The sequence below is a fragment of the Hyaloscypha bicolor genome, assembly GCF_002865645.1.
Source record: "Hyaloscypha bicolor E unplaced genomic scaffold K444scaffold_126, whole genome shotgun sequence".
Classification (NCBI taxonomy): domain Eukaryota; kingdom Fungi; phylum Ascomycota; class Leotiomycetes; order Helotiales; family Hyaloscyphaceae; genus Hyaloscypha; species Hyaloscypha bicolor.
The window spans coordinates 1,894,059-1,912,346 of NW_020194628.1; the positions used below are offsets into that span (position 1 = coordinate 1,894,059).

At 50.2% G+C, this 18,288-nt stretch overlaps 9 protein-coding genes across 9 annotated transcripts; 5 read left to right on the plus strand and 4 right to left on the minus strand.

Annotated features, from left to right (window-relative positions):
* Positions 1-140: 140 nt before the first annotated feature.
* On the plus strand, positions 141-1,700 carry K444DRAFT_617692 (uncharacterized protein). The gene is made up of 5 exons (XM_024881178.1): positions 141-386; positions 442-465; positions 528-598; positions 650-731; positions 790-1,700. Exons 1-5 carry the CDS (start codon positions 285-287, stop codon positions 1,483-1,485), a joined length of 975 nt encoding a protein of 324 aa, XP_024732134.1. The 5' UTR covers positions 141-284; the 3' UTR covers positions 1,486-1,700.
* A 1,528-nt stretch (positions 1,701-3,228) lies between these two features.
* Positions 3,229-5,288, minus strand: K444DRAFT_597149 (Zip-domain-containing protein). Its single transcript, XM_024878468.1, has 3 exons — positions 4,952-5,288; positions 4,770-4,900; positions 3,229-4,723 (listed from the first exon to the last, which is right to left on the minus strand). The coding sequence occupies exons 1-3, from the start codon at positions 5,010-5,012 to the stop codon at positions 3,449-3,451; spliced, it is 1,467 nt and encodes a 488-aa protein (XP_024732135.1). The 5' UTR covers positions 5,013-5,288; the 3' UTR covers positions 3,229-3,448.
* A 706-nt stretch (positions 5,289-5,994) lies between these two features.
* K444DRAFT_617695 (uncharacterized protein) lies at positions 5,995-7,319 on the minus strand. Its single transcript, XM_024881179.1, has 2 exons — positions 6,685-7,319; positions 5,995-6,632 (listed from the first exon to the last, which is right to left on the minus strand). The coding sequence occupies exons 1-2, from the start codon at positions 7,056-7,058 to the stop codon at positions 6,029-6,031; spliced, it is 978 nt and encodes a 325-aa protein (XP_024732136.1). The 5' UTR covers positions 7,059-7,319; the 3' UTR covers positions 5,995-6,028.
* On the plus strand, positions 7,196-7,757 carry K444DRAFT_101205 (uncharacterized protein). Its single transcript, XM_024870257.1, has one exon. The coding sequence runs from the start codon at positions 7,333-7,335 to the stop codon at positions 7,669-7,671; it is 339 nt and encodes a 112-aa protein (XP_024732137.1). The 5' UTR covers positions 7,196-7,332; the 3' UTR covers positions 7,672-7,757.
* K444DRAFT_101204 (uncharacterized protein) lies at positions 7,758-9,135 on the plus strand. The gene has a single exon (XM_024870256.1). It carries the CDS (start codon positions 7,844-7,846, stop codon positions 8,903-8,905), a length of 1,062 nt encoding a protein of 353 aa, XP_024732138.1. The 5' UTR covers positions 7,758-7,843; the 3' UTR covers positions 8,906-9,135.
* Positions 9,136-9,365: 230 nt separating this feature from the next.
* K444DRAFT_634077 (WD40 repeat-like protein) lies at positions 9,366-11,666 on the minus strand (the record flags this gene model as incomplete). The annotated part of the gene is made up of 3 exons (XM_024883700.1): positions 9,366-11,057; positions 11,119-11,234; positions 11,540-11,666. 3 exons carry the CDS (start codon positions 11,664-11,666, stop codon positions 9,366-9,368), a joined length of 1,935 nt encoding a protein of 644 aa, XP_024732139.1.
* Positions 11,667-12,436: 770 nt separating this feature from the next.
* On the plus strand, positions 12,437-13,987 carry K444DRAFT_538509 (uncharacterized protein; the record flags this gene model as incomplete). The annotated part of the gene is made up of 4 exons (XM_024875546.1): positions 12,437-12,560; positions 12,613-12,653; positions 12,700-13,729; positions 13,776-13,987. 4 exons carry the CDS (start codon positions 12,437-12,439, stop codon positions 13,985-13,987), a joined length of 1,407 nt encoding a protein of 468 aa, XP_024732140.1.
* Positions 13,554-15,149, minus strand: K444DRAFT_617698 (exosome complex endonuclease 2/ribosomal RNA processing protein-like protein). The gene is made up of 3 exons (XM_024881180.1): positions 14,918-15,149; positions 13,776-14,797; positions 13,554-13,729 (listed from the first exon to the last, which is right to left on the minus strand). Exons 1-2 carry the CDS (start codon positions 15,077-15,079, stop codon positions 14,045-14,047), a joined length of 915 nt encoding a protein of 304 aa, XP_024732141.1. The 5' UTR covers positions 15,080-15,149; the 3' UTR covers positions 13,554-13,729; positions 13,776-14,044.
* Positions 15,150-15,272: 123 nt separating this feature from the next.
* Positions 15,273-16,675, plus strand: K444DRAFT_697028 (Cwf15/Cwc15 cell cycle control protein; the record flags this gene model as incomplete). The annotated part of the gene is made up of 8 exons (XM_024887914.1): positions 15,273-15,282; positions 15,336-15,358; positions 15,408-15,484; positions 15,533-15,857; positions 16,002-16,102; positions 16,158-16,233; positions 16,305-16,342; positions 16,412-16,675. The coding sequence occupies 8 exons, from the start codon at positions 15,273-15,275 to the stop codon at positions 16,425-16,427; spliced, it is 666 nt and encodes a 221-aa protein (XP_024732142.1). The 3' UTR covers positions 16,428-16,675.
* Between the last annotated feature and the right edge of the window lie 1,613 nt (positions 16,676-18,288).

An 18,288-nucleotide genomic window follows, 5' to 3' on the forward strand; every position in this document is an offset into this window, starting at 1 on the left:
GACGTCAATGAAGGCTCGCCTAAGGCAGGGGCAAGGCTCAAGACTCCACAACGAAATTGCAGGGATCTTCAAGCCACCATTCAGGAGCTTTCTTTGACAGGCCACCCCGGACTCCATCAGAAAGGCCAGCTTACGAGAAGGTTCAATATATTTCACGAAACGCTGACCTCGGCCACCAGCCTGCTTCACCCCCCTTCCCTTTTCTTTTCGGTTCTCCATTGCACTTCTACTCTCGGCTCTACGCATTCAGATTGGGATTTTGAGGGTTCCGGGAGTGTGAAAGAATGCGGCTTTCCACGTCGCTGTCGGCCTTGGGGCTGGCAGCATGTGCTCTGGCGCACCCCGACATAACGACAACGGACGAGAATGGCATTCGCAGCATACCTGTTTGTGTGCTCTCTCCCAGTTCAAAGAGTTTATGCTGACAGGTTGGAAATGCAGTTGCGAACACATTCCCTCATCGCGGTCAGTTTTCGAACAGGGAATCAACCCCCCCCCCTTACGTCCCTTCTGACTGAGACATACAGCCCTACCTGGATTCAGATATGCAGAGTCGATGGTTTGATTTTGGAGGAAATACCATTGTGCGCGCAGACCAGTATGCCGCGCAATTCCTGGGGCAGGGGTCGGTGTGCTGACAGGGAAATAGGTACATACGACTTACTTCAGACCGACCATCACAAGAAGGATGGATATTTTCGCGGGTTCCCTTAACTGCTACAAACTGGGAGGTATGCTCGCCCTCCACACAATCCACCTACCAAGTCCAGATCTGACATCAGAACCCAGATTGAAGTCGAATTCAAGATCCACGGTCAGGGCAACCTCCACGGCGACGGCTTCGCCTTATGGCTTACCAAGCAGCGCGGTATGGTTGGCCCAGTCTTTGGCTCAGTAGATAAATTCGAAGGGCTTGGCATCGTTTTCGACACCTACAAGAACAACCGTCCAGGCACCGTCTTCCCCTACGTAATGGCCATGATGGGCGACGGCCACAGAATCTACGACAAGGCAAACGATGGTAAAGACAACGAGCTCATGGGCTGCTCGGCGAGAGGGATACGTGGAGCCTCGATACCGACCAAGGCGAAGTTGACGTATTTCCAAGACAAGAGCCTGAAGCTGGAATTGCAGTACAAAACTGAAGATCAGTGGGAGCTCTGCTTTGAAACGAACGAGCCGCCTACCATCCCTTCTGTTGCGTACTTGGGCTTTTCAGCGGAAACGGGAGAACTGTCGGATAACCACGATATCATCTCCGTCTCGACTAAGAACTTGTATGATACGAAGGGGAGAGAAGCTGTGATGAACAAGCCGGGAAACAAAGGTGCCAGCAAGGGCAGCGAGAGATATAGCGCGAAGAAGGAAGGTGGTAGCTGGAGTTGGTTCTTTTTCAAGGTGCTACTGTTCTTCATGGTCGTGGGCGGTGGATATGTTGGGTTCACGGCGTGGAGAGCGCAGAAGGGAAGAAGTCATCGGTTCTGAGAATTGCGAGGGCGGTCGAGGAGTGAATGATAAATGCAGGGGGTACATTTTGGTTGCTAGCGTGTATACCATTGGACTTTGGAAGGCGAATGAAAATAATGGTTCTCCTTTCCCAAAATATCGTCCTATCAAGTGAAGCTCAGAGAATGAGCCGAGACTTTTCACAAAACAAATTTTACTACAGTAGCTGTCCCATATCCGTTATCTCATTTTCTGGATGAAACCCCGCGACAAAATGTACATCCAGGTGATATTCGTAAGGTTGTCGTGTATTAAATGGGGTTGGTCTCCATGGATTACAAGTTGGCATGCCGATTAATCTTTGCGGAGGGTCAAGAGTTAATATATTATTGTTAAAGAGTCTCTATTTGCATTAGAAGAATTTGTCATGCGTGTCGCTTTATTATTATCCAAAGTCGATTAGAGACATTAGATCCAAAGAATAGTTGAAAGTCACGTCAAGTTCAACTAGCGTTTCTCTAGCAACTTCCTAAGGTACCCGCAGGTCTAACTGTTCGTATTTACATGTTCGAACTTACTACTAAGAGGGCTCGTAAGTTCCCAAAGCTTGACCAATTATATAAATTTGTGTCACCTGCTCTGTGAAAAGGCCTGGGACCAAACAGTGCTTCCCGTTAGCACTTCAGATCTAAACAGCCTTTTCTTCAATTATAAATATACTATGAATCGTTCTTTGATTAGAATTAGGTACTGCATAGGATCCGAACTTCTGTCACACACTCAAAACCAACACCTTTCCAGAAGCCAGAGATCAAGCCAAGATACCATCTCTTAACAACGTGGCTCATGTAACATATCCTATTGCCCCTCAAGAGCAAATCGGGACTATCACATTCTTCACACACTTGAAAGACAGTCACGATACACACCAAATCCAGCTCTTAGAGCACGACTCTCTCCATGTACTTTTCCAAAAATGCGCAGCGGCTTGGTCCGAGACATTCCACACAACAAGTGATATCAAGATGCTTTGTCATCGTGATGGGAAGTATTTGATTGAGAGTCGTCGGTGGTGTGAGGGAGATCTGGGGGATACGGAAAGAATAATGGGACCGCATCAAGGTCGGGGTAGCTCGTTGAGGGTGAGTATTCATCTCTCGAAGGAGAACAACGATGCAGACACATTAACTCAGACCCTGAAGAGACTTGGTCTCTAAGCACGGGCAGGTATGAAACATAACTGTATTCCCGACTTTTCGCAATCCTGATTAGAGGCGGTGGTTTGTATGGATTAGAGCTCTACCTTGGCTTGCAATAAACTGTTTTCTGCGGTAAAACAAAATTAATTACCCCCCACCCCCCAAACCGCATGTGAGCGAGATCGTGAAGAAGCGCAACAACTACTGCCCTCGGTGGACCTCTAACTGTGGACTATTAGTTCAATATACGAACTCGGGCAATATGAGAGATACCGATGTACTAGGGCTGAGCTAAGTTGCTGGCAACGATTCGTATGATTGAGGTACGCTCTACCAGAGTAAACTGCCTTATGAAAATATTTTAATCTCTTCAAGTTTCCTTTGGCCACCTTCCCTTGGGGCTTCAAGATTTCAGGCGTGGTGGATTGCGTTTCGCCTTTTGAAAATGTTTTTTAAGGCCTTATTCTCGGCAAGCGAGGATGGAAAAGGGGCTCGCCGAACTTTTGTTACTGGTGCTTTCCACGCCGCAGTGGCTGAATCGAATGCATTTCAATTTTAGCGTTCACGAGAAGGACTGAGGTGACTAGGATTTCAAGAATTCCATTGGATATGCAATCTCAAGACTCGTCTAATCAACTGAATGATAATCTCTACTCCGTACCCAAGCTATGCCCATAACCAGGCAAACGCTCCCACCCATCATAATAATATCCAATCAACGCAATCTCATCTCTTCTAACCGTAAACGCCAATCTCATGATTTGTTCGTTAATCATACAATGCAGTTATAGTCATGCTTCTGTTCATGATGTGAGTGCGTTGCTCGCACCCATGATCGCCATTCCGAAGAAGGCGAATGCAATACACAGGTTTCGGTTGTGGTTTAGGCTCAAAGCCTCGACAAAAAGTTGTAAAGCGACGCTGACCATGATGCCAGCAGTGATGCCGAACATGCAGCCATAAGCCGCCTCGCCAGGCTTGTGGCCTTCTGTTCCAGCGATTTTGAACCAAATTGCTGCGATACCAGCACCGAGGGGTTGCGAGATGCCGCCTAATAGGGAGGCCCAGAACATAGCCCGGATGCGAGACTTGAGGGCAAGATATAGGGGTAATGCCATGGCGAAGCCTTCAGTAATATTATGTACGAAGAGCGCCATGAAGACGGAGAATCCAAGGGATGGGTTGGCATGGTTGGTAGCATAGGTAATGAAGCCCTCTGGGAGCTTGTGTAAGGCAATAGCAATCGAAGTCTGAAGGCCGATGCTCATGAAGGCATTTTCGGGGACGTGGTGATGGTGTTGGGCTTCGGGGTCATCTTCATCTGCTGACTCGCAGGCTTCATCGTTGGTTTGACGCGAGTTCGAACTAGTCGGCCTGGCTACGCTTTGAGCTACCCCATTTTCCGAAGGAGGCCGGCACTCGGATGGAGAATGGTCAAAGAATCCGGAACTTGGTCGACGAATCCCAGGGCGGGAAACTGTCGATGGCCTAGCTGAAAGGTGCTTGAGACATTCTTGACCACAGGGATCAGAGTACCCAAAACAAGGCCCTGTAGAGTCACAATTGGACTTGGTATCCTTGACAAAAGACATGACTCTCCTTTGAACCTCGATCATCGAAGGCCTCCGGTCAGTGGGTTCGCCACGTCGACGACTTTGACCTGCCCCGTCGCCTCCAAAATGCAGTGCAAATTTTGGAGACTGCTTCCGTTTCGACTTCGACTTCGACTTCGATTTCGATTTTGATTCTGGTTCTGGAGGGGCTAATAAAGGTGTTGATTCGGCCGTCTTTCTATTTCCCTTTCCGTTAGAGGGTTGCGATGGTCGGCCTCTGCTGTGGGCCGCAAAGGATGCCGATCTGCTTGGTTCCTGGTGCTCCTGACCATCTTCGTGGCTATGATCGCATTCCACCTCGTGTGACGGTATGTATTTGTGCAGGGCTCTCGATAAGATTTGTATTCCAACAAAGCCAGCCGTAAAACAGGCCAGGAGGATCCAAGCAGCGTCGGCGGGTGAGTAGCCGCTGTTTATTAGGTATTTCTTCGAGGATGGAAGCATGCTATAGAGCGCGGAGAATGACTGCTTTAATCAGTACATAGCGTGAGGTTGTGGAAGGGATACTTACCATGACCCCGAAACTCAAGCTCAATGATGACGCCAGGAAGACACCGCTGTCCTGTATCCTGAAATTCCTCTTGCTCGGTATTAAACGGACTAGTATATCAATGCAGATAATACTGGCTCCGAGGGTGCAGGCTATTATTCATGTTACTTTTTGATCCCCAAGGCTTGCACGAGACCACTTACCAATCCCACTCACGGTACACATAATCCAGCCCCGAGTATCATTGTCCATATCTCCCGCCATGATGGCAGAGAAGCAGCCACAGCAGTGAACTTTGGAATATGTTTGAAATCTGCCGTTACAAGCGCTCTCCTTCGAGGTATTCTAGGCTTTAAAGATTGGCCTTGCGCAAGTCGCATAGAACTTCGAACTCGATGTTCGTCGTCTTCTCACAATTTATCTATAAAAGGAAGGAAATCTCAAGAGAGGTCGAGGTTATAGGAGAGACGAATAATCGGATCAAAGGGACTTGAGTCGTCGCCTTTGTCACAATCAGTCGTCTGTGATTGAAATCGCTCTTGGAAGTAGACATCAAGGTTCTCAATCGCAGGTCGAGCCCACATAGCGCGACGTTTGCGAACAGGGGTCGCTTCCGAATCCGTCAGCGAGTCAGAACCTCTCTGATTGGTTCACTCCTTTGCACCGAATTAAAACCGCTGTTTCCTCGATGACGGCTAAACTTTATATACATTCAAGCGTCATAATTGAAAATCAGTGAGTCGCACAGAAGGCCGCAAATTTGGTGGCAGCCTCGGGATGTTTGTAAGACATCTTTGTCTCAACTTCCTCACAACATCAACCTCTGGCAGAACCCGGTGAAAGGAACGCACCTTCTTAGCTTCGATCAATCGTCTTCAAGTTTTGTTTTCTGCGATATCCATTGGCCATCAATATACAGGACATGATCTTCTAAGTGGTCGGCCTTGTTCTTGCTTGACCCATTCTCGAGTTCGGATTATTCCCGGTAAGGTTCTACGGAACGGATCAAAAGAAGGCCGAGTATTGTGGGGAGATGCTCCATGGAGGGGTAGGTTCTTCCATATAATGTACCATCCAGTAGATTTCGGCTCCTTCATTTCTATCTGTCTTCAGTAAACAGCTTGCTCCGCTTGGGACAGCATTCAGTTTCCTCTATTCCTTCTTGCGTTGTTAGGCCCTCGCGAACCCTCTCTCGTATCACATTCAGTCACACGATCAGGAAGTCAAGAGACCGACATTTTCAAGAACAGAATAGGTTTCAATTATTAATGATACCATTTTCAAGCAACCATTCTTACGCCCCCAAACTCCGCTGGGTATAATTCGCGCCGCATTCGCCTCGGACTCATTTCAAAATTCTCAGGCGTAACCATCGCCGGTGGATCGTCCTTCAGCTCTGGGTATAGTACCCCTATCATCGCATCCTGATTGGGAGGCCTCTCCTGTCTCGCTCGAAATCTTTTGGCAAGGAAACTCCTGATCGCTGCGATTATTGTACACACAGTGATGAAGCCCAACCCTAACGCCAACCCTATGATGGTGGCCCTGCCAAATGGTGTTCCACCGTCTAGTGGAGTGCTTGCAGTCGTCGATGATGAGCTCATTGCTGAGGCCGGAGATGGAGATGACCCCTTCGTAGTCGTTGGGGGTTTCATGATCTGGGTCTCGGTCGTTTGAGGGGTCGACGTTGAAGCTGGAGCAACGAGGTATCCATTAATGTGAAAAGCCCAGACCTCACTCACCACTGCACTTGATGTTGACCAAGAGTCTGCGGCGGCGGCGTGTTCGATATAGGTCACCGCCTTTTGGGTAGGCAGGGCAGACCTGCACTGGGTTGGGTTTGGATCTGCTGCAGCTGAGTTCCACGCGACAAAATCGTAGCTCCTACATTTCAATCGTCAAAGCAGTCCCAAGGCACAGAAATACGCACACTTACAATGGACAACACCCCACGAGTGTGCTGGAGGAGTCTATCACGCTAGTCGCTGCTGTTGTATATGCTTGCGGGCAAACCAAAGAAACACCCCCCAAGACTGTCGGCGTGGCACCAGGGGCCGTGAACTGATCCCACCATGCCGTTGCCTCTGGCGGCAGGCATTGAATTGCACTCTGAGTAGGGAGGTACGGATCGAATGCGTATAGACCACTGAGGGACGTTTGAGAGACGAACAGCGACGAGCACTCGCCGATTAGCGGCCACGGCGTGCTCAGCGGAAGGAACGAGGTTGTGGGGCTCGAGATAAGTGATTGACCCGCTGTAGGGCTCATGGGTGTGAGTGGGAGAGCATCGTGGATTGCAGAGAGGGCCATTTCACTGCACTGCCGTGCTGCTGTCGGTCCGACCGGGCTAATGAGTGACTTCGACAGAATAGATTGCTTGCGAGATGCGTGAGGGTGGTGGATGCAGACGATTTACAGCTGAATAGCCGGCCTCACATCACATCGCAGAGCAGAGCAGAGCAGAGCACAGCACAGCACACTCACGCTGCTGGGCAGTGGCACTGACTGGCATGGGCGCTGGGCTTCTGGTTCTGGGCACGGGGAGGGGATCATGCGACAGCTGGCCTTCTTGTGGTGGTGAGCAATGAGCATTGCCATGGCTGCCATGGCCGCCACGGCGAGCGAGCAGCATTTGCGTGCCGCTGTGCCCCTTCCTTTGGCTCTGCAATCCGATCCCTATTTTAAGATTGGCCGCCCCCCAGCAACAGGACATCACATGATCACTTGGTTTCTGGGCGTTGCCGTGACTGAGCATGGCCCAGGCATGCTCGTCTCCAGAAACTGGGGGAGCGCTGCTGGGCCGTTGAAATGCCGTGGACGGCTGAGTCTGGCTGGGGTCGCACAGGGGTTGTGTGTGTCCGCTTTTGGCTTTTGGGCTCGTCCTCGCTTTGGCAGGCGCTCGCTAAATACTCAAGTAACTTGACATCGCCTGTAGGTAGTTTCTCACTGACTGGATTGGCCCGTGACTTGGCCATCAACACATCAACACCACCACGACTGAGCCCTCACGCGCGTCTATGTCTCGACCGTGATCATACGCGCGCTCTGCCTTCAACACAATAAATACTTCCCTCAGACGCCCGCACACCCTCACGATGTCAAAGACCACAATAGCTATAATAGCCGCCGTCAGCGCAGCAACTGGTGCAGGGCTCACGGCAGCAATGTACTCCACCCGCTCCGAGAAAAAAATCCAAGCCGCACAGTCTTCCACTTCGGTATCAGCAACATCAACAACCTCTGTCCCCGCACCCATACCCGGGCCTCTCCCTCTCTCAGCAAAAGACATAATCCCGCCAGTCGACCCAGCAGGACTCTTCCAATACGGCTTCCCCGGTCCCATCGCCGACCTCGCAACCCGACCCGCACTCGTCTCCTCCTTCGACCGACGCCTGCGCAACCCCTCCTGGGTAGCAGAGCACATCACCCCCGCGTCGCTTGCCTCTCCAGATGGAGACCGCAAGCACTCCGTCTTCCTCGAGGACCCCTCCGTCCCTGAAAAGTTCCGCGGCAAGCTAAAAGACTATTTCCGCTCTGGCTACGACAGAGGCCACCAAGTGCCAGCCGCAGACGCAAAATGGAGCCAGGCGGCAATGAACGATACTTTCTTCCTTACAAATATGTGTCCGCAGGTTGGAGAGGGCTTTAATCGCGATTACTGGGCGCATTTCGAGGATTTTTGCAGACGGTTGACGCAGAAGTACCCCTCTGTTCGGATCGTTACTGGGCCTTTATACCTCCCTAAGCGCGACCAGGTAGACGGGAAGTGGAGAGTTTCGTACGAGGTTATCGGAAACCCCCCAAATATCGCGGTCCCGACACACTTCTACAAGGTTATCTTTGCGGAAGATGGGACGACAACGGGACCGGTGGCCGTAGGGGCCTTCGTGCTGCCGAACGCGGCGATCCCGAACCAGAAACCGATTACGGATTTCGAAGTTCCTGTGGAGGCGGTGGAGAGGGCGAGCGGACTGGAGTTTGCGACGAAGTTGCCGGTGCAGAGGAGAAAGAGGCTCTGTGCGGATACGGTGTGCGCTTTGGTCATTAGGGAATATGCGGACAGGCAGAAGGCTTTCTTGAAGCCTGAGGAAGGAGAGAAGAAGGAGAAGGTTCCTGGTGTGCCGACTAGGACGAGTCCGAGGAATGCGAATTTGTGAAGTGATAGAGGGGATGGGTGGAGCGAAGTGTAGGATTTAGAGAGGAGGATAAGCTCGCGAGAGTTGTATTGTATTGAATTGCATTGTAGAGGTTGCATTTGGGCGGTAGCGTTGCATTGAAATCGTAGCATGGCGTTTCGATTGTTGATTTGAGGGTTGACCTCGCTGCATCAGGATTGCAAGACTTGTATACAAATAGAGATAGCCAATGAAGAGAGAAGACACTGGTGAAGTGTGGTGAGTTACCGGTTCAAGTATATCCGATATCCCCAGGCGATGTAGGATTTTCAGTTCTCTCACCTGGGTTTACAATGTACCATACGTTCTTCAACATTGAAAATTTCAAAAAACGTTCACATCTCGAACTCGTTGCTGTCCATTCATCAACCCTAATTTGTGAAAGGACGCAGCTGCTAAATGCCAGGTATCCACTGTTATACAGTTTACCCCCTTGACCGCATCACCTCGCTCGGGTGTACTTCCCCTTCCTCTGCTCCATCTGCAAACTTTCTTCCTGACTCGGTAACGGTCCTCTCCTCCGAATACTTCCACCACCCGAAGACGGCGGCTCCTCCTTGTTCTCACTCACACTCCCTCCACCTGCCATTCCAGGAATCTGGAAAGGAGGAGCACCCATCCCCATCCCCGGCGGCGGAGGCGGGAACCCACCAGGAAATCCAGGGGGCGGCAACAAGCCAGGCGGTAGCATTCCAGGAATCTGTGGTATTTGGCCAGCACCAATAGGTGGTGGAGGTGGTAGCCCAGCTTTGCCCAGCATCTCTGCCAGCTTGGCAAAATCTGGAGGGTGGCTTGGGTCGAGACCAGGCAGAGGAGGAGGCACACCGTTCCCAAACATAGGGGGCGGAGGGGGAGCGGAACCCATACCGGGGAATATTGGCTGAGCGCCTGTATTGTCCTTTCCAAACTGCGGTAATTGTAGACCGGGCATACCAGGGAAGGTGGGGGCTTTAGATGGCATTTTCTGGTCGACAAGACCATCGACCTCGTCTTCCATTTCCTGCTCTTCTTCCTCCTGCCGGTGACGACGAGCACCGCGACGGTCCCAGGTCCCTTTTGCTTCGGCGGCTGCTTCGCCGATGTGCCATTTGTCGTCGTTGACGTCGACGTCGCCGGGTCGGGCACGAGTCCAGAAAGCGGTGCTGCGGTCGTTGGAACCTGATGCGAGGATGTGACCCAGAGGATGCCAGTCCAGTGACCATACGGCGTATTGGTGAGCGTGCTGGATTTTGTGCGCTGGGTAGATGACTTGTGCTGGAGTGGTGGTAGGGTCTGGACTGTCGTAGGGTGCTATGGTTGTTGCCACGCCCGGTGGGGTATTGGGCTCGTCGAGGAGGTAGTGGTAGATTGGTCCATCGCCTGCTGTGCTGAGGAGATTTGGGTGGATAGGGTGGAATACTAGTGCCGTGATGTTATCTTTCTCGTGACCTTTCAGGATACAGATGTCACGCATCATCCGAAGGTCGAATACACGTGCTGATTGCTCTCGTGCTGATGTTGCTAGACAGTTTCCTCTCACTTTTTCAAACAGAGTTTTGGTGATGGTATTCTTATGGCCGTGAAGTGTCGTTAGACATCGGCCTGTTCGAGGATCCCATAATTTGACCAAATGATCTTTTGATCCGGAAACAAGAAGACCTTTTGTTGGATGCCAATCGACGCTCTTGCATTCCCATCCGTGGCCTGTTAGGACCTTTTCTTCACTCCCTCCAGCAAAATCGAAGATTTTCAGAGTAGAGTCGTCTGAGGCCGTGACAAATTTCGAGTCGTTCGGACTGAATGCAATATCTCGAATTGCATCATTGTGCCCTTGGATGACTTTCACGTTGTTGAAGTTGGTTTGCCAGTACTTGATGATGCCTTCATGATCAGCTGACACCAGCCATTCGTCATTGTGTGAGTAGGTCAAGGCTCTGATAGAAGCATCATGTGCTTGCATGATGGTTTCGAAGTTAAAACCAGTTCCATTCCATAAAGTAAACTCGCCACTGGCTGAACCCGTGAGTAATCTTCGCCCCTCTGGTGTCCATCGGACAAAGTTCACGGGATGCCTGTTCTTGTTCAGCGAGGCATGAAGATGTTTCGTAGGGATCGAATCTGCTGGGTTTGAAAGCCTCGATAACGGCGGTAGGATCTGAGTTAAATTAGAATAATTTTACTGATAGGTCTGCGCAATTGAAATCGGGCGGACATACATCCACGATATAGCTTGGACTTGGTCTTTCCATCTCTCCTTGGTAGCCACCCTTGAATCTTGGCTGTCTATTTCGCATCCAGTGGACAATAGTTGATCCATAATCTGTAACGGGGCCTAGTTCATAAAATCTTTAGCTATATTCTCTGAAATATCATCCAAGTCTGGGGTCCAACATGCAAGATGGATGTCACGTGAACCAGCTTGATCGCGAACGAAATGATATCGACGTTTGAAGACGAAGACAGAAACTGTCATATCTGGGGCAGTGCTCAAATGCCATAGGGTCATAGAGCGTTGCCGGGCAGATAGATGACGAGCACGACTTGGTCCCAGCTCAACGAGGTCTCGCTGGAATCTATCCTCCCTGAACGGGCCTTCACTCGAAGCTACGGGCCCTCATATCCAAACATTTGACTCACGTTTGCCTCGTCCACGGAAGGTCATGCCTTCATACCCTCCTCCACCACCACCTCCTCCTCCGTCTCGGCCTCCTCCGCCTCGGCCCTGCCCTCCATGGTCGCGCTCGCCGCGTGGATCGTAGGCCATTGTCACTACCGGGTCATCCTCAATGGTTTCACGAAGTCAGATGGAGACCCTCTGAAGGTGATCGGTTTGTTGACGTAAGATGGTGAGTTAGAGCAGAAGTCACAGGAGAGTCGCCCAGGCAGTGTTCAGAATGGAAAGTCATCTGCTTGAGATCACGTTTCGGCTCGCTTCGCAGTTTGCTTCATGGTCTTGTCTTGTCTTGTACGCTTCGGATTATTGTTTCGCCTAGCCTCCGCTCAACTTTTAGCATCCCTGCCCTCGACTCCCCGCCCTGTCGCTCTCGCCCCTCAACATTTGGGCCAAGCACCCCAAGCATTCAACCCGATCCGCTGCATTTTTATCCTGCCAATTGGATTCCAAGGCTCTTGTATACATTCCAATACTTCAAAGCTTCCTCTTGCCATGTGCAGTTTCTCCTCTTCGCATTCGTCCTCAATAATTCGTGTTTCATCACTACTCTGTTTCGCGTACGAGTAGTTCTAGTGCCCCGCTCCCATCTCTCCGTCCTCATCCTTGTCACAAGATTGCTTCCTCGTTATCTACCTTCCTCTCTCATTCTCCAACAGAATAACTTCTCTCGAGGTGTTCCACTGACTGCAGAGCTTCGTGCTCTTTCTCGCAGCTCTAGGACCATGGCAACGAAGCTGGATACCGCGACCGTTACAGGTGCCGACCTGCAGAACGATGCTCCAATCAAACGATCAGGCGGTTCACATGTCAGTCTGAACGGTTTCAAAGCGCCACAACCACTTGCGCCCATACGAACGCACATGAAAAAGAAATACAGACATGTTGCAGCAGTGCATTCGAAGCCTAGAACGTCATGTCTCAGTCACGATTCCCAGGTGTCTCCAAGTTTCCTTGGTTTCAGGAACTTGATGGTTATTGTCCTCGGTATGTCGAACAAACCAGCAACTTTAGGGGTTGCATCTAACAGCTCTACCAGTTGTCGGGAACTTGCGCTTGATGATTGAGAACTTTAAAAAGGTAAGCACGGATTCCTATTTTAGGAAGCAAAGCTAATTGGGCGCAGTACGGGGTCCTAATATGCATACGATGCCACGATTATCGAAGACAAGATCTCATATTAGGGGCAGCTCTATACTTTATCATACCATGCCATCTCTTTTTAGCGTACATTGTTGAATTGGTAGCTGCACAACAAGCCCAGGCCTCGTTGCGAGCGGGGAAGAAGAGGGACGGGACAGCCACACCTGGGGGAAGCTACATTGCATCCGATGAAGAGCGCCGAAAGTTCCAGTCAACCTGGATCTTGATAGCTTGGATCCACGGCATCAACGTCAGTTTGTGCCTACTTATAACCTCTGTTGTGGTTTACTTCTTCATTCACCACCCCTTGATTGGCACATTGTCAGAGGTTCATGCGATCATCGTTTGGTTGAAGACCGCGTCCTACGCTTTTACCAATCGAGATCTCCGCCACGCATACCTTCACCCGTCGAGGCGAGAGGAAGATGCACTCCCAGAGATATACAGTGAATGCCCGTATCCGAAGAATATCACACTCGGCAATTTGACCTACTTTTGGTGGGCTCCAACTTTGGTTTATCAGCCCGTCTACCCCAGGACCAAGAAGATCAGATGGGTTTTTGTCATCAAACGTATGTCTGAAGTTTTCGGATTGAACGCATTCATGTGGATTGCTAGTGCTCAATATGCAGCGCCGGTATTACGGAATTCGCTGGATAAGATGGCTTCACTTGATCTACCGTCGATTCTGGAGAGATTGATGAAATTGTCAACAATTAGTTTGGTTATTTGGCTGGCTGGCTTCTTTGCTCTGTTCCAGTCCTTTCTCAACGCATTGGCCGAAGTTATGAAGTTTGGGGACAGAGAGTTCTACACTGATTGGTGGAACAGCCCCAGCGTGGGAGTATATTGGAGAACCTGGAACAAGCCAGTCTACCAATTTATGAAGAGACACGTCTTCTCGCCATTGATTGGTAGGGGTTGGAGCTCTGGTGCTGCAAGCATTGCAGTTTTCGTATTCTCAGGGGTGCTTCACGAGCTACTTGTAGGCATACCGACACACAACATAATTGGTGAGTGTCTAAATTCCTTCGAGTTTTCTTCACTGATCCAGTACAGGTGCGGCGTTCATCGGCATGGTTGCTCAGCTCCCACTAATAGCCATCACGGCGCCTTTAGAGAAAATGGAGGGTATCAATGGGCGAATCATCGGAAACTGCATTTTCTGGATTTCGTTCACACTCATCGGTCAGCCTTTGGCGGCGCTGCTTTACTTTTTTGCCTGGCAAGCGAAATATGGCACTGTCAGCAAACAGCTTGTGAAAGCGTAACAACTTTTGGATACCATCAGTTTAAACACTTTTGACTCGTTTTACATTACTCATAACTCATGATACTCTATCATTATCCGCTCTAAGTTCGGCCATCAGCCCTCCCTTATCTCTCTTCTTTGCATCTGCTTCCAGCCGTCCAGCAATAAACTTCGATAATTCTTTAACCTTCACTCCGGCCACCTTCACACAATTTAAAAGCGCCACAGCATCAACCGGCAACCCTCCCAACTTCGCAATCTGACATACCTCTCCATGTCTATTAATCCCCACCGTCACACTCCCTTCCCTCAACTGCTCCTCCATCAAATTCGCATCCACAAGTACCGCCTCCCCCTCCTCCTCTCCTCCCTTCCCCAGCAACCCCTCCCCATAGAAGCTAAACGTCACACAAAGCGGAAAGTGCAACAAGCTCAACGGCACCGGCTCCCTCTCCCTCACTGTATAAACCGTGACTTGCTCGCCCTCCGTACTCGTATCTGGCTTCCTAAAATGTTGCAACGCCGCAATGACCGCGATAGAACTCGCATCCACCAGATTTCCATCATGGCTTAAAACATGAACGTCCGCGCGGATGGACCAACATTTCGAGCCGCCGATTAAGCACAGGGATTCGGTGTCTAGAGCTCCTGAGCGGCGGATGGTTTTCTCGAGGAGCCGTGAGAGGAGCGTCTCGGTTTCCGAGGGTCGGTTGAGCTCGATTGAGGGCGAGGTCATGGGGGAGAGCTCGGTGGTTATGGTGAAGATGCCGTCGAAGGGGCGATCGGGGAAGGGGGTTGTTACTTCGGCTGTGATGTGGGTGTGGACTCTGCGGGGTTGTTAGCAAGGGTTCTTCGATTCCTTTGTGCAACAGTGTCCCATTTCTAGAATCAATAACTAATGTAGAAAGGGAAAGGTAAAAGAGGATTCCATCAGAAATTTTACGTACCTCGTCTTCCCTAACTTAACATCTGCAACTCCATATTCGTCTCCAAAATCCAGCTCCAAAGCTCGAAACTGGTCGAGTGCTCTGCCATCTAGGCGTATGTTTTCTTGTAGAGCTTTGGCAAAAAATTGCTTCTCGTTGAGAGAAGGTTCCACTTCTCGAGGCATCTTTAGTCAATTCGATGTAAAGTTGACATGGGAATGTTGATTTGAGAGGTGGATTTGGTATGAAAATCGGTTTCTGCCGGGCGGTGAAGCTAGCTCCGATCTTAGCGCGTTTTCCAATCTCGAAATCTTGAGGTTTAGTGAGGATAAACAGTAAAGCGACAGAATTACTCATCCTTGAAAGCACAAAGCAACGATGACTACCGGTAGGTCTTTTTCAGAAATTGGTCACGTATAGAGCTATGCTAACTGTCTGCAGCACATAGACCCACGTTCGACCCTGTAAGAAGCCTTCGACTTTCACTTCTACGCCGAGACTGACTTGAAACAGGCAAAGGGAAAAGAGGCACAGAGAGGACCGGCATATCATCAACGGCTGCTACCGGCTCATACACAGCTGAAAGTTCGGTATGCGAGCTTTCTTGGTCTACAGAGGAAGGGTCTAACATTGCATAGTAAACCCGGTCAAGGGGGAGATGCAGATCACCAAGTTCGCGACCTTCGAGCAGAATTACTCCAAGCTGAGGCAGCACATTTCGCAAAGATTAAGGGAGGACCTGTTCCGGTGGAGCCAGAACCTGCGACGAATACGTCCAAGAGACAACTTGAGAATGGTGATGGAGAGGAGGAAGAAGATCTGGAGGCTAAACGGAGGCGGATTTTAGAGGAGACAAGAGATATCGATGCCGATTCAGATGATGCTGGCGAAGATGATAGTAGTGAGGAGGATAGGTTCGTTTCCCGGAAAGCTGTGTTGGGATTAGGTGCTGATCTTTCGACAGTAACGACGACGAAGACGAGACAGCAGAGCTACAGCGCGAGTTAGAAAAGATCAAGCGTGAGAGGGCTGAAAAAAGAGAGCAAGAGGTCAGAACAAGCTTTCCAGCACCGCCCTTTGTTTCAGTTTTCTAACTGGACCCTGCAGGAAAGAGAGAGGACCGCGGCAGAAGAGGCTGAGCGGGAACATGACATTGCTCTTGGCAATCCCTTGCTGAACTCAAAAGCCGACTTCAATGTCAAGCGCAGGTACGAAGGGTCCGCAGTCTTAGCCACGTATTTGTGTTACTAATTCGGCCAACAGATGGGATGATGATGTGATCTTCAAGAATCAAGCTCGCGGTACAGATGATAAAGGCAAAAAGAAGGAATTTGTCAATGTGAGTTCTGGTTTAGGGAGGATCTGCCACATCTGCTACATCAATGATACAGTACTGATGTTCATTTCTAGGATCTGCTTCGATCTGATTTTCACAAACGCTTCATGAGGTTAGTCGATCTATTGTCTCACATTTACGCGCGACAGGGAAGAACTTGTGGCTAACTTATGTGGCACAGCAAATATGTGAGATGACGAGCGAGCTTTTTAGCTTCTTGATAGCTCGTTGTCAGACGAACATATGGAGAAGAGCTTCTTGGGGGCCCGCGAACGGTGACTCAGCTCGACAGTGCTCGGCTTGTTTGATTTGGGAAGGAGAATATGGGTCAACAGCGGAGCAATACAGGTGGCTTGCATCGAGTCAATTTTGATACTGGATCAGCTGAACGAGCAGAAATACAGTTTCCACTGCCACACCGAGTTGTGGGCGTCTCCGCGCATGTGGACATCTCAGATCTTCCCCGGAAACAATTTGTGCCTGAAGAAAGTGAATTATTGCCGTGGGGCAGTGTAAGTACCGAGAGTTGATTGGTCCCATCACCAACCCAAGCCACGATCTAACAAGACAGGGATTCACTCGCTTCGCATTGACGGACTGACGGACTTGCCGATCATGACGCTCTTATCGCTCGCAGTGAGAAAAAGTAAAATCACCCTCCCTGAAGGGGGCAGCCGAATGACAGCACTGCTGCAAAGCACGCCTCCCCGAGCACGAAATCCTCTCGACCTAGCTTTTCTGATCGAAACGGGCTCGGCAACCACGCAATTAATGGAATCTGGCTCGGCTCTGGCCATGCAGCTACCCTTGAACACCACCTGCCAAGGCTAGTCAAGCAAGCTGATGCTCCATGTCCAGCGGAAGTTTAGCCGCCCATGGTGCCATTGGGATTCCAATTGTGCAATAGCCGGTCCAGTTTTCTTTCAGATCTTGTTTTACAAGCTTGCTTCTTCCAGTGAGGGTTGTGCCTTGTTTCAGCTGCTGAAGCTGTTGGCACAGCTGTATCGATCATCCGTATGATCTGTGCTCACCTCGAGCCAATCATCATTGACGCGAGGAGGCAGGTGAATCTACTTTTGGAACCTGCAAGCATACGTGGATGACGCAAGTGCTTTTTCTGAGGGAAATTTCCCTCGATGGCTTTGGAGGTGTTGGGAAGTTGGCGAGTGGTCAGGTCTTACGGCCACGAGCAAGCTAATTCAAGGTAACTGGTTTGGGTGGCACGAAAGAGGGGCAGCTTTCCGCCGGATCGTATCATGGGGTCTATCCGTTGGTATATAAGATTTTTCCTTCTCCTTAATCTCATTACTTTTTGAGCAACCAATTCTCTCATCCATCACAAGACTCTCTCACTTTCCAAATTTCCAAACAAATCAGCAATCATGTCTAACTACGACGAGAACACTGTAAGTGCCTAACATACAAAGCCAGTTCTTCATGGTTCTTTTCCTCTGACAGACTTCCTTCCCTAGGGCAACTATGGCGATGACAGCTACGGCGTAAGCCTAACTTCACCAATTGACCTACACTCCAGCCATTGCTGTGAAGTGTAGTTTCGACTTCCGTCTACTAACTTCCTTCCAGTCGTCAGGACGTCAAACAGGCCAGCAAGGTGGTTTTGGCGGTAATGATGATAGCTACGGCGTATGCCTACCTTTGTCAATTGTTTTACACAGAAGCCACGGCTGTTTAGCTTGGGTCTCCTTTACTAACTGTTCCTAAGTCAGGCAACCAGGGAGGCAACTATGGAGGCAATGATGATAGCTATGGAGTAAGCTCTTCTGCATCTCAATCACACTTACACCATACCCAAGTCCTACCCAAAGCCTCTTCAACGCAAAAGCTAACACATGCTTCTGCAGTCCGGCAACACCGGCTCCGGCCGCACTGGAGGTCAATCAGGTGGCTTGAACGACGACTCATACGGCTCAGGCAACACTTCAGGAGGATATGGTGGCGGAAACACTGGCTCTAATGAGTTCTCATCTAGCAAAAAGCAAACTTCAGGGGGCTACGGTGGAAGCAATGACGACGAGTTCTCTTCCGGCACAAAGAAGA